A 23,810-nucleotide genomic window follows, 5' to 3' on the forward strand; every position below is an offset into this window, starting at 1 on the left:
TCTTATGAACTATTTTCAAATAACAGTCCACTTAAAAGACACAATTTGGATTGTATATACAGTACCACATAAAAAGTGTCCAAAAAAAGGAAGAATCACTTAAAATAAGAAAAACAAAATCGACAGTAAGTTTTGTTTACATTTAGTATATAGTCTGTCTAGTACACAAAATAATCTACCTATAATCTCACTGTTCCCCTCTTTTCATGTTAAAGTTTCCTATGCAAACACTTCTTTCATTAATAGGAAGAATGTGAAACAGTTACGCAAGCAACACAAACTTGCAATGAAAAAAAAGGATACTTAAGATTTCAATTAATCCGAAGTGCTTAAGAGTCAGATAGTGACTGGAAACATGATCTTCAAGAAGCAATACAGAAGCAGAAAAGGCAATAATAGCATTTAAAAAAGACAGCTCATCAAGGGAAATTGGAAGAAAAGCGTTGCATTCTTTTGCTTTTAAACCAAATTAGTTACGACGGATGTGTCAATTTACCACTTATTAATGGAATTTTAAATTGGAATAATATTTTTACAGATCTGCACTTCCTTCTAATGCAAACATGCAAAGAGCAGTCATATTTTGACCGCTGATATGGACTGCCATGTATAATAATTAATGAAGCAGCTAAGTAAATACCTCCAAAAAGTCAATCGCTAATGCATGTAAATTAAACGCATTTCTTGATGATGTGATTTCTGCCTTATTGGAAGAAGATGTGCTTCAAAAAAGCAAAAAAAAAAGCATATATTAATGACATCTGGTCTAGTAAATTGCTGCAATCCATTTTCTGATGAGGCCTTCCAGAATGCATTTCATATGCAATCAACAATACATAATACAGAGATAAAAACACTCTTTGATAATAATCTACTATTGATGAGACAAAATATAGGAAATTACATACTCGGTGAAATCAGCAGCATGTGAACGATCAACAGCAAGAGCCAGAGGTCACCATTATGAAGTCAAGGCCTTCATCTTCTTTTATCAAACATCAACACAAATGTCATGTTTTGGTTAGTGGTTTGATTTGACTTGTGGCAACGGGTGCTTTTATTACAGCTTTTTAATTTAAAATGTTGGGGAGTTTAAAAACTTGATTATGATTTTCCTGGCTCCTCGCTGGCAGCAAAATTACTATCGCGGATCCAGTGAACTAAATTAATAAGGAATGAAGGTCACCTGTCTATCTCTTTTTTAAAGTACTGAAATGCTTTATTCTGATTTAAATGGAAATGAACAATAAAACCATATGATTTGGGAGACACTAAAGTTGAGAATGTTAAGGGAAAATTCTATTACAAGTTTTTGTTATTCGCATTACTCAAAAACATGCAAGGTGAAGACCTTTAGGTGTTACTCTTGACATTTCTAACAAGCTAGAACCTGTGGCCCATCTTTGGAGTGTATGAACTGTTTTATAAGGTCAACTATTTGAGCTACTAGACTTTTCAACTTAGCCAAGCAGACGTTTTGGCACAGGTTCACTCACAACATATTCAAAAATATGCTTTGGCTAAAGGCTGTAAATTTAATTTGATTATATAGAGTGCTAAACCAATCACACAACAACTTTATAAAATGAAAACCAGTTAATTTTATACTGTTGTATATTGTTACAATACTGTTACTGCTGATGGATTTAGTACAATAGTATTTATGATGGCAAGGAAGTAATAATCACATCTATTACACTTTTGGCAGTGATGGAGTTGTAAGGCTTCTGAATAACTGTTAAACAGTGGTTGAAGTCATAGTGTACTCCATCTCTGTGTTACTTTATTTCATTGTTTTTCAAGTGTTCTGTGACAGTTTGTTTTCCATTTAAATTAGAATAAAATAACTTCTTAGGAGGTGTTTACTAGGTAGGTACAACAAAGGCTCAAAAAAATGTATCAAGAAAGATAAAGTGAAAATTAAATAAATTCAGGAATGCACAGCACATGGCTTCATTCTTGCCATTGGGTTATTTCCAAAGAATAATTAATTAGCATGAAAAGTGACAATCTAAGCAGAAACAATGTCAGATAATTATGCATACCATAATTAATAAGCTATGCAAAAAATGACCAGGAATACTACAGATGATACACATTCTTCAAAATCATACAAACTTCTATTTAAGCATTCTTTTGCAAGTAATTTCCATACCTAGTCACAAAGATTTTAAAATGTTTACAAAGCATAACATTTCTTAATGTTACTTTTGTGAAATTAGCTTTATGTTAAAAATTATTTTTTAACATAAAGCTAATTTAAAATTACTTTAAAACTCTTTTTCAGGGTTAAATGTTTAAAGTGGACAACAAGAGGTGGTCAATGAAATTTAATAGAATTCAATTTAAATTAAATTTTTAAAACCATAATGAGATAGGGGCTACATTTTCACAATTTTAAGATTAAATATCAGCCTACTGTTTCAAGGAGAACATTTTCTGATTCGCTCAGATAATTTTAATAATGTCTGACCATTTCAATTCATTACTTATCAAAACATTTAATTGGCAAACAGAAAGGGCCATATTCATAGTAATTTTATAGTCATTATATTAACAATGACTGGAAATATAATGAATGTTCTGAAAATCTCCAAAATTCTCCAATCATTTGTTTTTTTAAATTGGGAACAGGTCATTAAGACTTTACCTCTGTTCTACCATATCAATAGCATAAGCTCTTTTTTAACAATTAAAAGCTGTGATGACAAGTATCTGGAAACGTTTTTGTAACTCATGTACCACTTCATTTTCTTTCCTTGAAAAGTTGTATATCAAAGTATTGATGATCACAACCCAAACCATGAAGCTGGTAGCATGGGAATATCAAACACTGTAATTTTCTAAACACCACACACAATTTTAGTACTCCCATAGCCTGTGCTGTCTCCTGAAAATGCACCAAGAGAACACATTTAGGACAAAATCTTACTGCAACATAATTGGGTCCCACAAAGTTATCTTGGCTTATTCATTTCCCAGAAAGGAAAAACTAAGGTGGACAGTATGTTCTTTTCCCAGTGGTATGCAATGTAGTACTAATTTCAAAAGAATGTTTGCTGAACAAAAAGAAGCAGAAACAGGCAATGCATTCACCTGCTAATAACTTGGTTTTGTGTGCACATACTAGCAGACTGACGGCACAGATCCAACCAAGAAACAAACTGTACCTAAATATTTCTATAGACAATTGGCCTCACAAAAAGCCTGTCTGTACATACACTACAAAAAAATGCTAGCTGACAAAATGAAGAATAAATGCCAGATTCACAAGGCTATTTCTTAATTTTTTTTAAATATATTTCAAATGTGCTTCTGAACACCTCTGCAGTTTCCTTTTGCTCCCTTTTAATGAAATCTTTTGTTGTCATTTATAATTTTCAATTCTCCAAATTATTTTTTTCAAGATTCACAATGTGTGGATGTCATTAATTTCTATAACATGTTATCTATCTGTGGTTGATTTTAAAGTGATTCTGTTCACTGAACATATTTTCATATTAATAGAAGTGTCTTGGTCAATAAAGCCTTAGCTCACATCTACTGAAAAGACAGGAGCTGCCTTCTTATACTTTTATTAACTATAGAAATAAAACTCTTAAAGTCATTTTACTGCTACTACCACTATTACTGATTATAATAAATCACGGTCATAACAACAATAATATTATTGGATTAGTATAGTGTTTGATCCTCAATATAACAATCTCAGCTGTACCGTCTCCTTGTGAATCATCTCTTACCAGTTTGTTCAGTACATTTTGGTAGGTCCTGTCATTTTATGCATCCTGTACACTTCAAAAAGAGATTCAAATGTGCATGAGCTAAAGTGAGAACTTATTACCTTATATTATATATTCTGACCTCATATAGAAAGATACATAAGTGCATTTTTAAACAACTCAAACCTGTACTGAGAGAAAGGCGAGCATCGCAGCCTGGAGACTTCAGATTCAGATAACGCTGCTAATTAAGCATGGTCAGGAACTCGTTCAGCTTTTCAACCTTTGTAGCTGGTCAGATATCTGAAAGGTGCTGTAGGTTATTGGCAAGCCTCTCTCTAACCTTCCTGGGCTATTTACATTCATGACCCCAGTTTGAAAATATTACACAAAAGGGCTAAAGATAGGTTTGTGAACTAAATTGTTAACATAAATGATCTGTTGTGCTTTAATTGAAATTGAATTAACCTGCAAAATACTAACCCAGAATTTAAACCCTAGAGTTTAACCCTAAAAGTCTTTTCACACACTCCTAGGTATGTTTTGTCTTTTAAAAGATATGTGCCTAAAAGAGGATTTAAAGCCTTGTCAATCATGGAAAACAACACGCAAGTGTGGAATTAATATGTAATGCTCTTCAGAACACACAAGAGTTTTTAATAATCCAAATTACAGAAGACATATTACTTCAGCACTCTGAAATAAAATCTGAAGTGTTCATCCATCTCAGATTAAGCAATGGAGTTATGCAGAGAAAACTACCAAGACTAGTACAACTGTTTGAAAGAGGTTGCACAACTCTGCAATGAAAGAGAATGACATGCAGATTTTGGCAGGCAGGCAAGAAAGGAATTTTCTAAGAGTGGTCAATAATAGCAGATGATTGTGTTGATTATAACTACTGTTGGTACAGAACTGACTTAGCTAATCTGCTTTTACTGAGTCACTGGGAGAGCAATGATTTGGCAAAAACAACACTTCATGAACACAGATTCAATCAAAACGTATTGAGTGACTTACTTATTTACAGCTGCAGACCAAACCAACAGTGTAAACAAGAATCAAAGGCAAATAAGAACAGACGTCAAATTAACATAACACAATAATAGATTTTGCTTTTCAAATTATGTATCTTGGCTTTTAATACTTTAAGACAAAATACTAGAGATTTTTGGTGGCATAAGACAAATCAATTTTAAGAAAAAAATAGTGTTAATTTTTAAATAGAATAAGATGGGCTAGATGTTCTTTAATAATTTTCTTCTGTCTCCCAATTCAGCAAATTATTTGTTCCAAAAATCCAAAATTGATCACAAACACATATGGATTCCATCGGATATACAGAACAGCACGACCCTGGGATTAAACAAATAAAAACTCCCTTTTGAAAACTGCAAATGCTTACCACTTGAAGAAAATGCTTTAAGGTGTTAAAAACATCTAAGCAAGGACAATCAATAAAGACATATTTTATTTCACATGGATTTTTCTCTTTTAGACTAGACTTTAATAGAAGTTATAAATCTTGTTGTTGCTGTACTTTCATTTGAAGCACATGCCATAAGTCATAAGGGCATCTTTTCTCCATCTGTATAACACTGCTTGGTAAAGACACTTGCTTTGCCTGTCTAATGCTGCAATAGTGAAACATGCCTTTACTTCATCTAGATTTGAGCAGTGTAATGTCTTACATACTGGGGGTATCTTCTAAGGTAGCTTTACCCTGCCCTGGTCCTGGAGAACTTCTGTCTCTACTGTTTTTCATTCAGACATAATTCTCAAACAATTAATCTTATTAAAAAGCCTCATAGATTATTTCCTTCATGTGTGTCATTACTAACAAATATATTGATTAGTTACACGGCGTAGTACTGTATTTCAAGTTAAAATTTAAAATTGTTTTCTAAACGACTCAATGAATGAGGTGGAGAGACAGGTGGGAATAAGTGTTCTTACTGCCTCACAGGTCCTACGTGGAACACAAAATGAGGTTAGAAATTTAAGCTAATTCTAATCTCTGACCTAATTCTGCTATTGATGAACTTTTAGTTTTCTTAGAATCAAACTATTTGCTTGTATTTTTAAAACTCTTCAGATGGAATGACTTTAACTTACTTATTAAGTCATCTAGCTCCACATAATTTTTATGATTTACTGCATGAGAATAGTCCAGTTCTTAGCCTTATATCTGCTAATTCTAGCCTTCTTACTCTGCAAAAGACCAGGCACTACACAATGGGCAAGTGTGATCTTCTTGCATCTTGAAAGTCTTTTTTTTTACTGAAGTTATAATGTTTAATTTATCCTAATCTTTTGTTTCACTAAGTAAATGTGCTGTGTTTTTTTATTTCCCTTTAACTTTGCTATTGTTGCATATTGCATATTGTGTCCAATGTACAGTGCTGAGTTTCTTAAAAAGCAAACATAGATAAAACTGTACTATTGTTATAGATTTTAATTCTTGCATATTATGTATTCTATATAATACAATGCCGATTTTCAGACTTCAGAATTAAGTACAGGAGTGTTTTACATGGAGTTTTTCAATTTTTCAATTCATTATTGACTTAGGTGCTAAACACCACGGAGCAGGGAAACTCGTAACAAGGACCGCCTGTACTTCCACCTAGGCCTTTGAAAAGTTCATATAATGAATATAACCTACAACCACAGCTGCTAAAGGAAGGGAGTTTTAGATTAAACTATTTAAGAGTAGGAGATTGTCTTTCAGATGAAAAGTACTTCAGGTCAAATATTTTGGGCTGAAATTACAATGCTGCCACTACTTGGACTTTGCACACTGCTAACTGAATGCTGCTGAAGATGACAGCTGTTACTGTCTTCAACAATTTAACTCCACCATAGACGGTCCCAAGCCCGTTTGCGAAAGGAGGAGGGACTTCAGCGACAGGCCGTGCAACAAGCCGGCTGAAGAAAAATTCCTTGTTGCGTCAAAATGCACACGACAACTCAACGACATACGGGAAATGCTAGGGCGTCCCCCGCAGGCGACGCACAGCGTCCTCGCCCGGACACTGCGAGAAATGGGCGAGGGTTACCAGCTCAAGGACGGAGACGGTTAAAGAAACTAGTCCATCATCATCATCAACAACAACAACAGCCAAAAAGGATCCCAAATCAGCATGGGAACCAGCACACTGCGCATTGTGTCATGCTATGCACCGCAGGCTGGTTCCCCAGATGAGGATAAAGATAAATTTTGGCATGACCTCGAAACGCACGTCCAAGCCATCGATGACAGTGAAATTGTTTTCATAGGTGGAGACCTCAATGGGCATGTTGGCTGAGCAAAGGATAATTTTGATCGTAACCATGGCGGACAAGGACACGGCAAGCGTAATGAAGGCGGCATCTGGATCCTAGAGCACGCGGAAGCCTGGGATCTGGCCATCACCAACACCTTCTTCAAAAAGCGGGAATCACACCTCATCACCTACTACAGCGGCGGTCGAACATCTGAACGACTACTGGATGGTGAGACGACGAGACTTCAAAATGGTCACTGACACCAAAGTAATCCCGTACAACAGGACCGCCCCACAACATCGGCTATTGGTGTTGGATGCCAAAGTCCGCCTGGTCCAGACCCCGGCGCGACCAACCACCAAGATTGAACGCATCAAATGGTGGAAATTACCAGAACATCGAGCTGTCGTGAAGGCGACACTAGGACCATTGGTGCCCAATCCAAGATCAACAGTCGGCGAAGATTGGAATGACCTGGCTGAACGCGTCAAGACATGCGCCGCAACCACCCTGGGAACCAAAAAAACCACAACGCTTTATCGACAAACAGACCTGGTGGTGGAACGACGATGTGCAGCAGGCAACCAAGGCAAAAAAGGACGCCTACAAGACCTGGCGGCAGACAAAACACCCAGAAGATCTTGTACGATACCGTGCACTGAAAAGCGCAAAGCGAACCATGGCGACTGCAAAGGCGGCGCACTACCAGGACCTTTATGATCAACTGGACACGCCTGGTGGGGCAAACAAGATCTACCAACTCGCCCGTGCACGCGACCGCGCCACACAAGACCTAGGACACGTTATCAACATCAAAAATGAAAATGGGCAGATGCTGCAGGAGCCAAAAGACATCCTCCAGCGCTGGAAGGACTACTTCGAGAAAATATGCAATGAGGAATTTCCACATCCTCCACTACCAGCAGACGATACCATCTCCGGCCCAGTAACCACCATCACAATCGCAGAAGTAACCAACGCCATCAACAAGATGAAAAGTGGCAAAGCAACTGGCCCAGACGAAATCCTAGCCGAAGTATGGAAGCTCCTTGGAACACAAGGAGCAGCATGGCTCACGGACATCTTCAATAAGATCACTGAGGAAAAGGCACCCCTGGAAACGTGGCATACCAACATCACAGTGCCAATTTGGAAAGGCAAAGGCAACGTTAATGACTGCTCCAATTACAGGCCGATCCGGCTGCTGTCCCATACAATGAAGATTTTCGAGCGTGTGCTGGACGCACGACTAAGAACCATCGTCGATATCTCGCCAAACCAATGCGGCTTTGTGAAAAACTGCGGAACAGACGCCATACACGCAGCCCACCTACTGAGGGAAAGGCAGAGGAAAGGAAAGGAAGAGGAAAACGATCCACATGGCATTTCTCGACCTGGAAAAGGCATTCGACAGGGTACTGCATGCTCTCACCTGGCTGGCGCTGCGACAGCACCACGTCCCCGAAGCCTATGTCAGCTGGACAAAGCTGCTGTACCAAAAGGTCACTAGCTCAGTACGTTGCGCAGCTGGAACCTCAGACACCTTCCCGATCAATGTTGGCGTCCACCAAGGCTCAGCCTTGTCTCCTCTGCTATTCATACTTTGCATGGATACAGTGACCAAAGATATCCAAACGAGGCATCCATGGACGCTATTGTATGCCGACAATGTTATGATAGCAAGTGAAACACGACACAGCCTCGAACAACAAGCACAGGAGTGGAAGACGCGCCTTGAACGATTTGGGATGAAATTGAACATCAAGAAGACGGAGTACCTGGAATGCGATAATCAAACCGATGGCACAATCCCAGCTGGTGGGGTCCAACTGAACAAAGCGACACAGTTCAAGTACCTAAGCTCATGTGTCAACTCCGACTGCACTACCCTTCAAGACACCAAGACGTGAGTCAGAGCTGCTTGGATGAAATGGCGGCAGGTCACTGGAGTACTATGCGACAAGAAGATCCCTTTACGCCTAAAATCCAAAGTCTACCGCTCAGTGGTCAGACTAGTGGCCCTATACGGAACTGAATGCTGGCCAACGACAAAGAAACATGAACAGGCACTCCATACGATGGAAATGAATATGCTACGATGGACCCTCGGCTTGACAAGACTAGACCATGTCATGAATTTAGGGACCGCCCTCGAATTGAATGTGGAAGGCCGCCGGCCCCGTGGATGACCACTTACGCGCTGGCTGGATCGGCTGAAAGATGACATACGCCTCGCAAAAGTCACCCGCCGAGATGCCGCAGACCGTACGAAGTGGAAAAATCGGTGCAAACAAGCAGACCCCACATAAGTAGGAAAACGCGAAGAAGAAGACTGTCTTAAACAATTTGTGATGTCATTTATTGTGTCATTGTTATGTCATCCGTCATGTGAGGAAACATTAAGCATTGCATTGCACTCAGCACATATGACAAACTTGAACTTGAAGTGTTACTCCAGAATAGAAATTGTTGTGTTCATAAAAAAACTGGACACACCTTGGAGGCTAGAGACTCAGCACTCATTCTGCAGGATTTCTCAATATCCAGATTGTCCTGGATGACAGTGACTTCCTCAATCACCAGGCGGGAAACTGATGGAGAAAGAAAAAGGTTTTCACAGGTTTTCATAAAATTCTTCTATTAAAATCTTAATCACTACTGTAATTAACAATTTTTGTTGACATTAATAGCTATTTATATACTTTCGTGTCCTTATTGTTTATCCCACAGCATCGGATGTGACTGTGAAAGTTTGTTTTGGTCTGCTAACCGGAAATTCTGGCAAAACTAGGTCCTGAAGAATTCCTTCATCTAATAGAAATCAAACTGCACTGTTTCATGGTGAAAGATTCCTCTGACGTTTATTACTGTAAGACAGGATACATCTTTCAATCAATAATGCTTTTGACAGTTACAATAGAGCTTCTTCTCATAGGTCAGATCTTAGTTTAACACTACTGTAACTATGATACAAGAGATTAGAAAATTAATGAAGAAAAAACAAGGGGCAAAATGGCAAACAAATGCAGCATTCCTAAAAAGAGTTATGTATAGTGAAATTCCTACACCATTTTCTTTGGTTAGGAAAAAAGGTGGCTTAAACATTGATGTTAAATGTTAAATCTAGCTCAAATAGATCAACAGAGACAAATGCTTTGATTTCTAAAAAGGAAAATGAGAAAACACTTTTTTTCGTAGAGTAAAGTTTTGTGAAGAGTCAAAGTGTTTTGTGGAGGAGAAAAAGCTTTTAACAGTATTAAATAAGCTCTTTGGAATGTTGAGCGTTGATCTTTTCCATTTAAATCTTAATCATGTAAGAAAAGAAACTAGTAACCTGAGCCTGCATATTATTATCAAACAAAAATGTAATTGTTCCCATGTTCCCTAATGCTTTTTTAATCACATTTCAGAGAGTGGGGAAATGTGCAACTGCACTTGACTGTGTAACTTCATTTGTGTCAGACCTATTCAGTCATTGCTTCAGCTTCAAAAGTTCTTAATCTTAACAAGGCTATGGTTTCCCCCAAGTCAAAAGTCAATGAAAATACAATACAAGGACAGGGTTATATTCACAAGGCTTTAACCTCAATTCATTATAAGAAATAAGACAATTACTCAGATGATGATAATACAAAGGAATAGCTATGCTATAAAACTTTATCAGTATACAAAGGAATACCTATGCTATAAAACTTTATCAGTATTCAAAGTACATGTAAGCAGCATACTACTAAAGTGACAGCTTTAGTTAGTACTAAATAGTACTAAAAAAGTTGAAAACAATATTTTAAGCTTTAAGAGTTATTCTTTAAACATTTTTGGTGCCTTTTCCTCCTCATCTGCAAATGATGTCAGTGAAAAATTTGTGACAGAAGTCCCGATGAAGGCCTAGAGGAAAGGTCCCACCTGAATATGCCGTATAAAATCAATGTTACGGATACAACAGGCAGATTCGTTCATACACAATTCGCTCATAGTTAAGTGTCAGGTTTCTATCATTTTGGTTTTTCGTATTTTCTACTTCAAACTAAATGCTCACTCAAGTAGATCTAGGAAATGCTGTCCTGCACAATTTGTAAAATGTTTTAAGGTCATAAAGTCATCTACTTAACCACCATACTGCACTGGAACATTAGATTCACTCTCTGTGGAAGCTGGGAGAATCCATCAGCTGGGGCCACTCATTACTTTCACTGCTACATACACTCTCCCACCCCACACACACACACATACATCTAGGTGGATTCCAAACCTCCTCGCCATTGACACCATTTAAAAAAAACTTGTTTTAAAAGGGACACCTAACCTATGCTTTAAATTAACATATAACCCTGTCTTCATTTCAAATAAGGAGCTAACAGAACCATATACTGAGAAACAAAAGAAAACGTTCTTTTCTTTTTTGCATCGGCAACAAAATCACAAAGTTACCAGAATAATTACAATACTTTTTATTTACTGACTTTTTATTGACAATGCATGATATAGGTAAATTCATTATGTTGATTAGCATTTATCAGCAGGAAGTCTGAGAATGTGAATGTTTCAGGCCAGCGATAACAAGTCACCACTGGAAGGAAAGTAAATCACTTTGCATCCAGTTGTAGATGCTGTCTTGTGGAATACTGTCCCATTCGCATCATAGAACCAGGTTAAGCTTATGCTTGTTTACTGGACTCTGAGACCTAGATGGCACATGTTCTCCCAAGCTTATTGTAAAACTGTTCGATTGACAAGTAAGACATCTACTGTCTTGCCATCTCGCAAGAAAGCCACAGGAGCTGAACAGGAGTTATAAGACATTGTCCTGCTGGAGGGTTGTCACATTGCATTGACCTTGCAGGAGGGGCAGCAAATGAGGTTGCAAGACAAGGTTAAAGCAGTTTGATGTCTATTAATTTAATTTTCAGTTGTCTAGAGGAAAAAATGTATCTCAGCCCTGACCACCCAAAGACCAACCAGGGTGATTGGATTCTAGTGTGGAAACCAGTGCTCTTGAGTCAAGTGTATACAGAAACAACGAAATAATGAGCAAATGGGAGAGTTTAAGAGAAATTTGAAGTAAACAACAAAAATCAAATCAGCACTATAAGATTGGGGAATTTTGTATATAAACTTAATTAATAAACATTAATTTGGATTTTACAATTAAAAAAAACAATACTGTGATGAATGCTTTGAGAGTCTGATGTTTAAAACCATAATCCACAGCAGACATGGACTATTTTAACACCACTTAAGTAATTAGCCACTGTAGACAAGAAGAACATGAACCAGAGCTGTTATTACAAGTGGTGCCCTAGAATGACCTCTCATTATACTTTGATGAGACCGATGCTACAAGTATCAGTCTCGTCAAAAGTTACTGTAGCATCCACCAGTCACTAAAAGCCACTAACCGCCATAGTAGCGCCCTCTTTCACCAGCTTTATAATGCCCGACAAACGCAGCGGGCAGGGCCGCCTTGAACTAAATGACACGTTAAGTGTAATTACTGGTAGACATGGTAAATAAACAGGATTGGAAGTGAAAATTGTACAAGTGCATGCGACACAATCTGACACATTGGAATTGGCAGTCTTAATTGTGAGTTTCTTTGACTGCTCCAGATCGTTTCAGCCAGGTTTTCTCAGAGGACAGTGATTACAACTGTGGAGACGTGCAGCATAATGGTATCAGCACCGCCGACAGAGCAGTGAATTAAATTGTATCTGCTGCTGTAGCGAAGCCTTGATGAGAGGGGCAGATGCCTTAGTGGTCTTATCATTATAACACAATGGTCATGTTGTCATCAACCTTGCCATCGCCAATTGAAAAGAAATGATTGTGTGTTGAAGCTTTTTTTTCCTGTCGTTTGCACTGAATAGAAGCAATTTTCTGAGAGCTATGAAATCACGTAATAGGTCCTAAAATGCAGCTGCTTGGCATACAACCGGAGCCCCTATTAAAGTGGAATCTCACACAATATGTGTTTATTCCAGAAGAACAAATGGAAGCTGAGCAAAGGCCAAGTTTATTCAGACACAAATCCTGTGTACCACTTCATCAAAATAACTGCCTTTTTATATTGTACTTTAACTAAAGCACGGCATTGTTTTCTTCAACAAAAAATCGTAATACTTTTACTTTCTTTCAGTTTGGTTGCAAGGTTTCTTCTCGTGACAAAGAATGTGTTTAATCAAAGATAAGTGTGTCAAAAGACTATCAAAATGCTCAATAGCAGAAATTGGGGGTTGTGTAGAACAAAACTATATTTCGAGTTCAGTTCAAAACTTAATTGTGCATATTGCCTTCTTTCAGAAATGTGCTAAAATTAAGTTAAGTTAAGAACAAGTGTTTTCAATTCGGTTTCTTCCATTAATTTTTTACCCTCCTTTTATCCCTCTTATTCTGTATATATGTATAATAAAGCTTTACGTCAAGTAGTACTTAGAGGGTACCACTGCTTAAAAGATAATAAATTCCGTAAAATGAAATGTGAAACATGAAATTACTTTTTTACATGAATATTAAAGAAGCAGAAGCAAATAGATACACAATTTTCTTACTGATAATGAAAATGCAAAAAGGAGACTCATGTCTTAGCCAAACTGCCATTAGACTGTTAATGCTCAGAGAAGCTGTTAAAAGTTTGTTCTCTATGCTCAACAGCTCTTTGCTTCTTATAGCTGACCTGCAACATGTAACAAACACATATCTGGGAGCACTACTTTATGTAATAGTTCTGCAAACTTCTAATATTGAATAACATTGTTTTTTAGCTTTCTGCATCTAAGAAGGGTGACATCAAATGTAGGTTTTTCACAGTTTAAGAACCAACACAAAATCTTATTACAGAACTTTAGTATGACGATGGAAAAACTCTATTTGAAAAAAATATTCTTTACTCTTGACCTCCCTGTAAATTTAAACTAAAAAGGTACACTCCATGTGTATGAGATATCTGCATGTCACATGGATACATCTGGGTTGTGTGGAACAAGCTACTGTACCCAGACATGTTTTTGAAGCCAATACCTTCACTTTCTTTAAGAAACTACTGGATGAGATCTTGTGACCAATAAGCTTCTACCTACAAAATGGGTCAGATGGATGAAACGGCCTCTTCTCTCTTATGTTATATTTATATTTCTTATGTTATCACAAAAGCTTCAAAAATAAGTAGATCTGTCCAACAAGGGGCAGGCTAGGTTCTGATGTCAGGTGCAGGTCAGAAATTGATAGCAGCAATGCATGAGCGGTTAAGGTCTCGTACATAGTTGTTAAATGGAGGCTTTTCTTACAATTAATAAAAATCTGGCCCAGATTAGGCATATTTATTGCCTCTCTAACAAAGCTTCTGTTTGCTTTTGTATCAAAAAATGAAATGGGAGTAACAACCCTGCACTGTCTTAGGTATTTTGAGAAAGAGGTATTTTTTTAAAAAAATTTAAGTCACAGAACTGAAGGAAAATCTCTAAACAGGGTGTGATTTCTGTGTGATTCAGAGTTCTTTGAATGCAATTTTTAAAGCAGGAACTTTCTCCTGCTGAGCTGAGATGTCACTTTGAAAATCATGTTCATCAATCATACAAAATCACACAGTACTATACCACATCATTCTTGAGAACAGCGATGCACCAAATCTATGCTGATTCATATGAAGGACTACCATCTACAAGTGGACTATACAAGACAGAAGTAAGTTTTACTGCAAAGTTCTTGCCAGCTTTTGTCAACATCTACTTGTCAGAAGCTGAAAACTGAAACCAGCTTTCAATCAAGCACCTACAGATCCCCTCAATTACATCCTAGCTCATTGGAGAACAGGGTCCAGATATTTACATTTTAAACATTCATTCAATCTGAAAATATAACCCAGCTGTATGAGAAGGAAAATAGTTACAACAGAAAACATTTTTTGAAAATATCATGCATTTATTGACAGTAGAGAAGTGTATTTATTAAATATTGGCACTGGTTCTTGAAATTATAATACTGTTTCTATTTTGTGCTCTCATATTTAATTTCATTAGCTTGTGGAAAGATTATTTGCTGTATTATCAACACTTAATTTGCATAGAATTAATACATGTAATATGCAAAGAAGGACTACTGTTACCAATGTGTAACAATAATGACCTCTTGGATACACAGAAACTAAAGTATCAGAAAACCTTAGTGCATGTACAAATTACAAAGACATACTCACTACTGAATGATGGCAGTATGATGTCGAAAAACAACCACATCCAGAACAGCAGCAATACAATATTGCTGTCATTAATGCCTCAACAAGAGGAAGATCCACACCTTATTTTCTGAAGCAAGAGTTCCCAATACTACCAGTATAACAAAAAAGCTCCTTTTTAAGATTGTCATGCAAGGCAATGGGACCCCCTTGGGATAAAGTGTTTGCTAAAAATACATTTTTCCAGACCGATGTTCTTGTATATTATTTCATGATACAGTGGTTGATAACTTGTTGATAAAATGTATGGTAAATGAAGGCAGTGAAAAAACAATGCAAGCAATTACCAGTGCTACAAGCAGATGATCCAAAAACGATCATTAATTATAATGGATAATACTGAAATTAATGCTTGTTATAGCATTCAACAAATCAATATGAGTAAAAAATAGGCTTTAAAAACTAATTACAGATTCAATAGAATGCAATTAACACAAATCAGCACTAAGGCCATTTTCTAAAACTAAAAAAACAAAGGCTCATATGTAGATATGCATAACAAGGAGCAGACTTTTTTTTACTTTAAATTGATATATTTGTGTAACATAGGAACAAGTGCCACACCCAAAGAAGGCCCCACAGCCGAAACGTTGTGATTTTCTTCTCTTTTCAGCAAGGAATAAACCTTTATGTGTTCCTTTGCAGCCTCCACATGCTGACGCAGATACCTACTTGAACTATTTGTGTAACATGACTTTCTTAATTTTGCAGACAAATATTCTGTTTCCCCAGAACTAAGCTGTTTTGAGAGTTCAAGCGATTAGTAATAGAAATACAAAATGGTATTTACTCTAGGAAATTTTATTACATGATAATTTAAAAAATGTGACACACACTCACACCAGGGGCAATTTTCACACAATACAAACACCACACAGATACTGTAGCACCGCAGGTATTGAATCCAGGGCTCCAGTGCTGCAAGGCTGCAAGGCTAACCACCATGCTGTCCATAATACCAATGATTTCTCACATACTGTATAGTATAGTCACTATAGGAAAGTAGACTTTATTGTACCTGAGGTTTATTCTGACATCACCAGGATCTTTTATCCACATTAACATTTTCAGTGTTTGCTGATGTTTGTTCTGAAGAAATAGAGTTCCTTAGCATCTATGACAATATTAATTTATTGAAAATGCTTTCCTTACTTTTTAATCTAAATATTATGGTTTGGTCAGCTTATTTTTTATACAAATAACTAGGGATTCCAAGTTTATTGAGCACATATTTCACGTATTGATTAAAGACCACAAGGTGGCTACATAAAAATCTATATAACGCCATGTATCATGAATGGATTTACCACTAAAAGCCATGACAAATGGGCCCTAACACCTAAACATAATACATTCTAATACAGCATATTTGTCTGGTCAGCTGAGATCAGAAACAAATGAGATAGCTTCGAGAAAAAATAAAGATGCACTTAACTTGGAAAATTGTTTGTAAACTAGTTTAGCTGTAAAGGGTGCAACACCTGATGTCTATAACAGCAGACTAAATGTGGTGTTTGCAAAGTGTGAATTGCATTTAGGGTAGAACTGCATAGAAACAATCTTCTGATCGCTTGGATTGGGTTCAGCAGAAGGCTTGAAAATTCTTCTTAACCAATTTTGTGTATTGTCTGGTTATTTCAATTATGTTATCAAGAGGAAAAAATGTAAAGTTGTATTGTAAATGGTGACAATTATTTCCCATGACCATTAGCTAAGGTTTAAATAAAATACACAAAGTTTCACTGAAGTGGTTTGTTTTGTTATGCAGGGACCAGGGATAAGGCTTGAGAGCACATACTAGCATCACATTCAACCAAAAGGTAAAAAAATCAAATACTTACGCCTCTGAAACTCTTTGAGTTTGTTGATCGCATCATCTCGCTCTTTTTTAATTCTTTCAAACTGAAAACAAAAACGAACATCTGGGTCAATTCTTACCTTGACAAGGAACCATAAAAAAGAAACTACATGAATATGGATATTTCTGACTGCTTATATCCCTCAAAAAAGGTGATATAATTCAAAGCAGTTAAAATCACTGTATGATTTCTGGTAAGGTGGGTAACACGCACTCTAGGAATCACGAGGAAAATGCACAACAGTTGTGAGTCTGAATTTTCACAGGATAATTGTGCAAATATGCTACTGACATAGTTAAAAAGCAATTCGAGTGATAGGTGAAATCTGATGTGCTAAAAGTGCTTGAATGGCTGCCACAGAGTCCTGATGTGAATCTAATTGATGAATCCATATGGCAGTGGTGCCCAATACCTGTCCTGGAGGGTCATTCTCTCCGCAGTTTTCAAATCCACTACAACTATAAATGATCTAGTTGAACTGATTAATGGCTTTATTAGCTTCATCCAATTTTATCACATTTCACAAATTACTTAACTATTACACAAACTACAGACTGACCTCTTTTCATGTGCCTGCTCTTGCTGGAGTAGTCCTCTTTTAATAACTGAAAATGGTCTGCTGGAGAGAACAGACCAAGTTCTTTCCAGTTAACACCAAAAATTAGATTTGCACTTCGGCACTAAGAATTTCTGAAGGGAACAAAAATTAAAACTGTTGCAAAACAGAGTTCAATCCAGAGAATCAAGTTTTTAGTAGAGTGATAATGTCAATATTAACGTGTTATGTATTATTATATTACATGCCTTTCATCTTCACATGATAAGCCAGCAGGCATATCACCCTGCAACGCACAACTGGCAACCCACTGAAGCTAAGCAGGTGTGAGCCTGGTCAGTACCTGGATGAGACACCTCCTTTGTGGGTCTTGATACCTCAGTTTAGTGACGGGGACACTATACTGTAAAAAGGGGCTGTCCTTCGGCTGATACATAAAAACGAGCTTCCGACTCTCAGTAGTCATTGAAAATCCCAGGGTGTTTCTCGAATAGAATAGGGGTGTAACCCCGGTGTCCCGGCCAAATTTCCCACTGGACTTTACCAATCATGGCCTCCTAATAATCCCTATCTATGAATTGGCTTCATCACTCTGTTCTCCTCCCCACTGATAGCTGATGTGTGGTGAATGTACTAGCGCACTACTGCTGCCGTTTCATCATCCAGGTGGGGCTACACTTTAGAGATGGTGGAGGGGAATCCCCATTGCCTGTAAAGTGCTGGTGGAGTGTCCAGAGAAGTGCTAGAAGTGTAAGCAATTATTATCATCAAAATTTTTTGTATACACTGCGATTATTTCTGTATTCAAAAATATGCACGGCAAATTTAGATCCTTCAAACTACATCTTTAACTGTGTTAAGGTTTTAATTTTAGAAGACAGAAAAAGATGGATTTCCTTAAACTAAAGCATTTCTGCTACAATATTAATTCTCTCTAGCATTTTGGCCTCAGTTAGAAGCCAGGGAGACATCTCTCCCTCTTAAAACTGCACACTAAGGTATATTGATGTACTGTAGGCAGTTCATCAATGAAGGCATGACAATGGACCCAGCTTATGATGTCTGGATTTGAGTCACAGAGTCCCATCTCAGCAGCCTTCCTAAGAAGCTGGCTGAAAGAAGATAAGAAGTGCCAGGATCATTTTCTCTATACTCTATAATAATATGCAATTAAAATAAAAAGTTCATGTTTTGTGGAGCCTCTAGTTATGGGTCCTGTAGGTTTGCAAGATAAATTTTTAATAATGTACTTTTGTTTACATTTGATTCACTGAAATTGTACATTGAGTAGACCTCTACTCGTTTTAGTTTCTTCTAGTACATTTTCAGTCAACATTTCAGCCTACAGGATCCTCAACAGTCAGATATGAGAGAGGTATAGGAACATCTTCATCTTCATTCAGGTTTGACCTGTGAATACAAGTGTGACCCAATTTGCAACTATGATGGCTATTCAAAATCATGGGCAGCAACAGGTTCAAACATCTGCTATTTTCCTCGATTTTACTCAATATCAAGGTTTTGCTGTGTCTTTAAAAGTAGACCTATAAACTGGAATAATGCAGTTTTGAAAAAAAACACTACTTGTTTAAATTTCTCTCTCACAACCCATATCCACCTTTTGAACCTGACACCTGATTTGTTGGCCTGGAAAAAATTACTAGGAAAAATTCACATTTTATCCAGCAAGCACTCTTTACAACTTAGTAGAGGGTTGAAGGTGGGGGTGTTATGCAATATTAATACAATTATACAATATTAAATTTATAACTGAATTGGGCTCACAATGTCTCAATTTATTCCCTCCTCAGATTCTCTCTCAAAGTAATGTGTATTAGTTTAATCAGCAAGATGTTTATATACAAGTTTTCATACCAAACTGAATGTTATACGAAAGAAAAAATTCCTTGCAATTAAACAATTTCACCTATAGAAATGTTAGCAACTTGGATGATAAATATGAGTTTCAGGCATTCTTGCTTTAGGTAAAGCCATTTCATGTGCTTTACTGAATGATAATTCCAGATCAGATTCTAATTATGAAATTCTGCTTTCAAAAATAAATCCCTGCCATTGATCATGACTGCAGTTCTGAAATCTAATCGTCTGTGATTAACTTGCGCACATCTGTTGTGAAATTAAACCAAAAAAAAGACAGCTAAGAGAATGGAAAATGTCATTACAGTGGTAAGGGGATTATTATTGTACACTATAAATAGGGCCAAAAGATATGACCTTTTGATGAAAGGCTGGGTGTAAAACATATTAAACGCGTTTTAAAATACGTACAGTCAATGAGATCTTTTCCAATACAAGGCTGTTCATGTAATTGAAGGTGACATCTGTTGGTGATTACATTAAATCATGGATTCTGCATATGTTGTTAAAGCTTTCCATATAATACTACTAAACATAAAAAAACTACATTTAAAATATTTTAAATTGCCTCATAACCTGTTCAGTCACTGAGCTTGAACTTCACTGAGCTTTTCCAGGATATCCCTGACAAAACCCAATGAAAGGTTACACATCTTTATGTTTTCAAATTCATAATCAAGTAAAAAGGTTCTTGCTGCTAACATGGATATTTACATATTTTCTGGATTAACCTCCAACATACTCAAACTGTAACACCAGCAAGATGATCTAACAAGCTAGATGCCATCATCCTGGATCATTTGCCCCACAATAAACACTTAGTATATCCAAAAATTAGAATAATTATTCATAAGTGGCATATAGATCCAGACCATTTATATATTTCTTCTTTCATATTTGATATATTTCATATTTCATGTAACATAGAACTTGTCATACTCTCCATGAATCAGAAGTGACAGAGCATATAGAGTGGTTGTTGATGGAATAGTTAATGTGTTAAGCATCAATTCCAATTCAATTAATCTTAGAACTTATTGGTAGTCAAAAGTAACATTGCTGTAAAGAACTTTAAAAACATTCATAAATCAGCTGTGTTGCTATGATGTCTTGGACTTGTTTTTTGGTGGAACGGGCTGAACTGATTAGACCACGTTTCACACGTTTGCCCTCGAGAAGGATACTAGATACAGGAGTTGACCTTTCCTACTGCTTCACCACCAATGGTTCTATTCCAGAGCATTGGGTGACTTCCAATTCTAGCACTGAAGTCACTAAAACAAATAAATCTATCTCCCTCAGGAACATCAGGAAGGCCAGGGTTCCTTGATTGCATTGTCAGTACATACAGTAGATGCTGATGACCGTGACATAACAACTCTCAGGACTTCGTGATCGGGAGTCTTAAGGTGCTCATTGATTTTAATAGGAAACTTATCAGGATGGTTTGTGAGTTATTTTTTGATGCCAAAACCACTTCAGCATTCATTACTACTCTTCCTGTTATCCCTTCCCGAAGACAGTTTCGCTCCTTCACTGCTCTTGAGTTGTCTAGTTTCACTCACCAAGTCTCACTAAGGGCAACAAAGTGAACTTCACATCACCTGAGTTCCGGGACCCAAGTGCTGGGCAACACTCTTGCCATTCACTATCAATGCTATCTATGAAGGTGATGTTGAAGGAACCAAAACTGATTCTGTGAATTTGCAGTTTTTGAGAGTGGTTAAGGGCCAGACAACATTTGGGCACCTTTACTAGCTTTCTCCCCATGTAGGGTGAGCAGAGCGGATTATGTCATTAGTCATTACCACACTTCTCTCATCCAAGTGCTGGGCAACTTTCTTGTAACTTCTGCCTTTGTGCATTTATGTCCTAGCATTCAGAGCATTGTCTAGCTCCTGTCTTCACAAGATGATGCCTGGAAGGATTTATGGAATTATTGTTCCAGTGGAAAATGACTGTGCGTGGCCTTTTCTTTATTAGAACAACTGAAGAAACATCAGCTTCCACACAGTTCCCAACAGAATAAGACCTTTCTCCAACAAGCAAGGAGAATAATTTGACATCTCATTCTGCTTTTACCGCCATAGAGACTCTAACATCATAGAATCACAATTATCTTAACGCCTGCGTTTATTCAGTTTCAATATACTCTCCAAACAGCCACATAGCCAAATTATACTAACCAATGCTACCTCAGTTAAAACGGACTGTAAAACATTTTAAACAATATCTAAAAACAAACCATATCTAACTTTTCCTGAAGTAGAGAGGTTAAGGTAATTTTGACTATTGCAGTGGTATTACAGCTTGCAAAGCTGAAACATTTTAGATAAAAGCTTTATTAAAATTATTTTCCCCCTATTCCCTTCTAAATTCCACAGTTCAATTAAATGTAACACTGCCTCTTTCATCTCTACTGTTGTTAAATTCTTAAATTGTGTGGTGGTGAGGAGTGTAAATTATCACTGTCCCACTCCATGCTTGTGAATAGACCACCTGCAGTATACATTTTTACATCTTGGATCTTACTTCCATCTTCCAGTATTTATAAATACCAAGATATAGTTTGTGGCATTTTTGCTTTCATGAAAATTATATTATTGTAAGGACTGTTCAAAATGATTTACATAAAACAAGTAGAGCAATGCCTGTCAGAAACTAGTGTGGTTATTAATGATCTACATTACAAAGCATTGGACGTTTTCAGAAGTCAATGGCAACATAGATGAAGAATACCACTAGTCAAATTAAGCCTAAATTGGTATTGCAGCTGTATAAATTATTTCATGAATTGGATGCAATTTATTAGAAGGAATTATCTTTTTTTATTCATTGATTTGCCAATACTAATTGTGTGCCTGTTTTAATCATGCAATGAAATAAAAATCCATGTGTTAAAACTTATGTTACATTAGAACCCATGAACATCATAAAAGGTTGCATATGAAATTTACTTTTTTTATGTGGCAAGTGAACTGAACTCTTTCCTTCAAGTACTGACTGGTCAACTGCATCTTTTTTAGCTGTCCTTCAATTTTATGTGTTTAATCACCTGTCAGAAATTATCATTTTAATGTCCAGCCAGAAAGCACAATCCAAATAATATAATACAAAATGTTGTATCTATCTAACCTACTTGGCAGAACTGCTCAAGGACAGTGGTGGAACCAATAACAGATCTTCTACTTCTGAGGTGCAGCAAAAGAGGGTTTTAGGAGGATGCCAGTGGTGAAGGCATTATTGAAATGGACATCAAAGAAAAGGACACAATTATCCATATAAAGAAAAAAAGAGATGGTAGGCTACTGACCTCTTGCTTGGTTTTCTTGTGTTCTTCTTGGAGTCCTTCATACTCATTTATAGCTGTGGAAGCAAAATGAAGAAACTTAAAGACTGAATCACAATTCTGGATCAGCTGAGAGGAATGTAGGATGCAGCTCCAATTTTCTGAAATGTGTTCTGACCTTGTTTTTTTTTTATTTCTTTAGAAATATCAATGTTGTGGAAAATGATTGTACCCCTGATGAAGCCTTGACAGAACTATACGTCTCATCTCGTCTGAAGGGCAAAGTCTCCATCAGTTCTGAGTGTACACACATAAAATAAAGAGGAGTGCTTCAGAATGCTTTGGGAAGTTGAAAAAAAGCAATGTTTGAGGAACACATTACAGGGCTTGATCTAAATTACTTTTCACAAGATTGTTCTTGCTTTGGACTTCATCTGATACAAATCCTTTCTGAATCTGTTAATCAAACAATCACATTGACTGCTGTGTTTGAAAATTTCCTATTGCTGTATTTGAAAGCAAGTATAACAATGAAAATGTCCCCTAACTTTACTGAAAAACAAAGGTATAGTGGGGGTTAGCATCTGAGCTACAAAAGAAGAACTGGAGGTTAATTTCCATAAAAGTAAAACAAAAAAGTAACTTAAAGTAATACTAAAGTACTTACTAAATCCTAATTAAATACTAACACCTTGGCTGTTAAACTCGACTGTGTTTAATCTTTCTTTTTACTTTTCATCATGGAATAAACTAGCCAACTATATCAGTAGGTATCAAAGCTCTGTTTGACATGAGGTATATTTCTAAGAGCTCTGCTTTGTTAAAAACAAATGTCTTCCTAGCATAATAGCCAGGCAATGACTTCAATGGTTTCTGGACTACCACTGGACATTTATAGTGAGCACTTATGTTTGCAAAGCATTAATACAGCATGCCATTATTGGAGACATTTACATTAACATAAAAAATGACAGAGGAATTTTAATTATTTGCTTGGTAACTCAGATAA

The 23,810-nt window shown here is 36.8% G+C and overlaps 1 protein-coding gene and 1 long non-coding RNA gene across 5 annotated transcripts in view; one reads left to right on the forward strand and one right to left on the reverse strand.

The window, feature by feature from the left end:
- Positions 1–23,810, reverse strand: part of shtn1 (shootin 1) — a 52,765-nt gene that overhangs the window by 26,761 nt on the left and 2,194 nt on the right. For all 3 annotated transcript variants that reach the window (XM_088635458.1, XM_088635457.1, XM_088635456.1), the window contains exons 2-4: positions 22,826–22,878; positions 17,061–17,121; positions 9,486–9,580 (exon numbers count right to left, since the gene is read on the reverse strand). In XM_088635458.1, coding sequence (XP_088491584.1) covers positions 9,486–9,580; positions 17,061–17,121; positions 22,826–22,878 — 209 coding nt within the window. The remainder of the gene's footprint in view (positions 1–9,485; positions 9,581–17,060; positions 17,122–22,825; positions 22,879–23,810) is intronic.
- On the forward strand, positions 9,513–23,140 carry LOC148661549 (uncharacterized). 2 transcript variants are annotated; one of them, XR_015939560.1, is made up of 3 exons: positions 9,522–9,599; positions 20,815–20,921; positions 22,659–22,741. It is a non-coding gene; the product is annotated as an uncharacterized LOC148661549 (long non-coding RNA). The 2 variants fall into 2 exon arrangements; XR_015939559.1 differs by lacking the exons at positions 20,815–20,921; positions 22,659–22,741 and adding an exon at positions 23,004–23,140 and having other exon boundaries at positions 9,513–9,599.

This window comes from Lepisosteus platostomus, chromosome 6 (assembly GCF_059453375.1).
Source record: "Lepisosteus platostomus isolate fLepPlt1 chromosome 6, fLepPlt1.hap1, whole genome shotgun sequence".
NCBI classification, from domain to species: domain Eukaryota; kingdom Metazoa; phylum Chordata; class Actinopteri; order Semionotiformes; family Lepisosteidae; genus Lepisosteus; species Lepisosteus platostomus.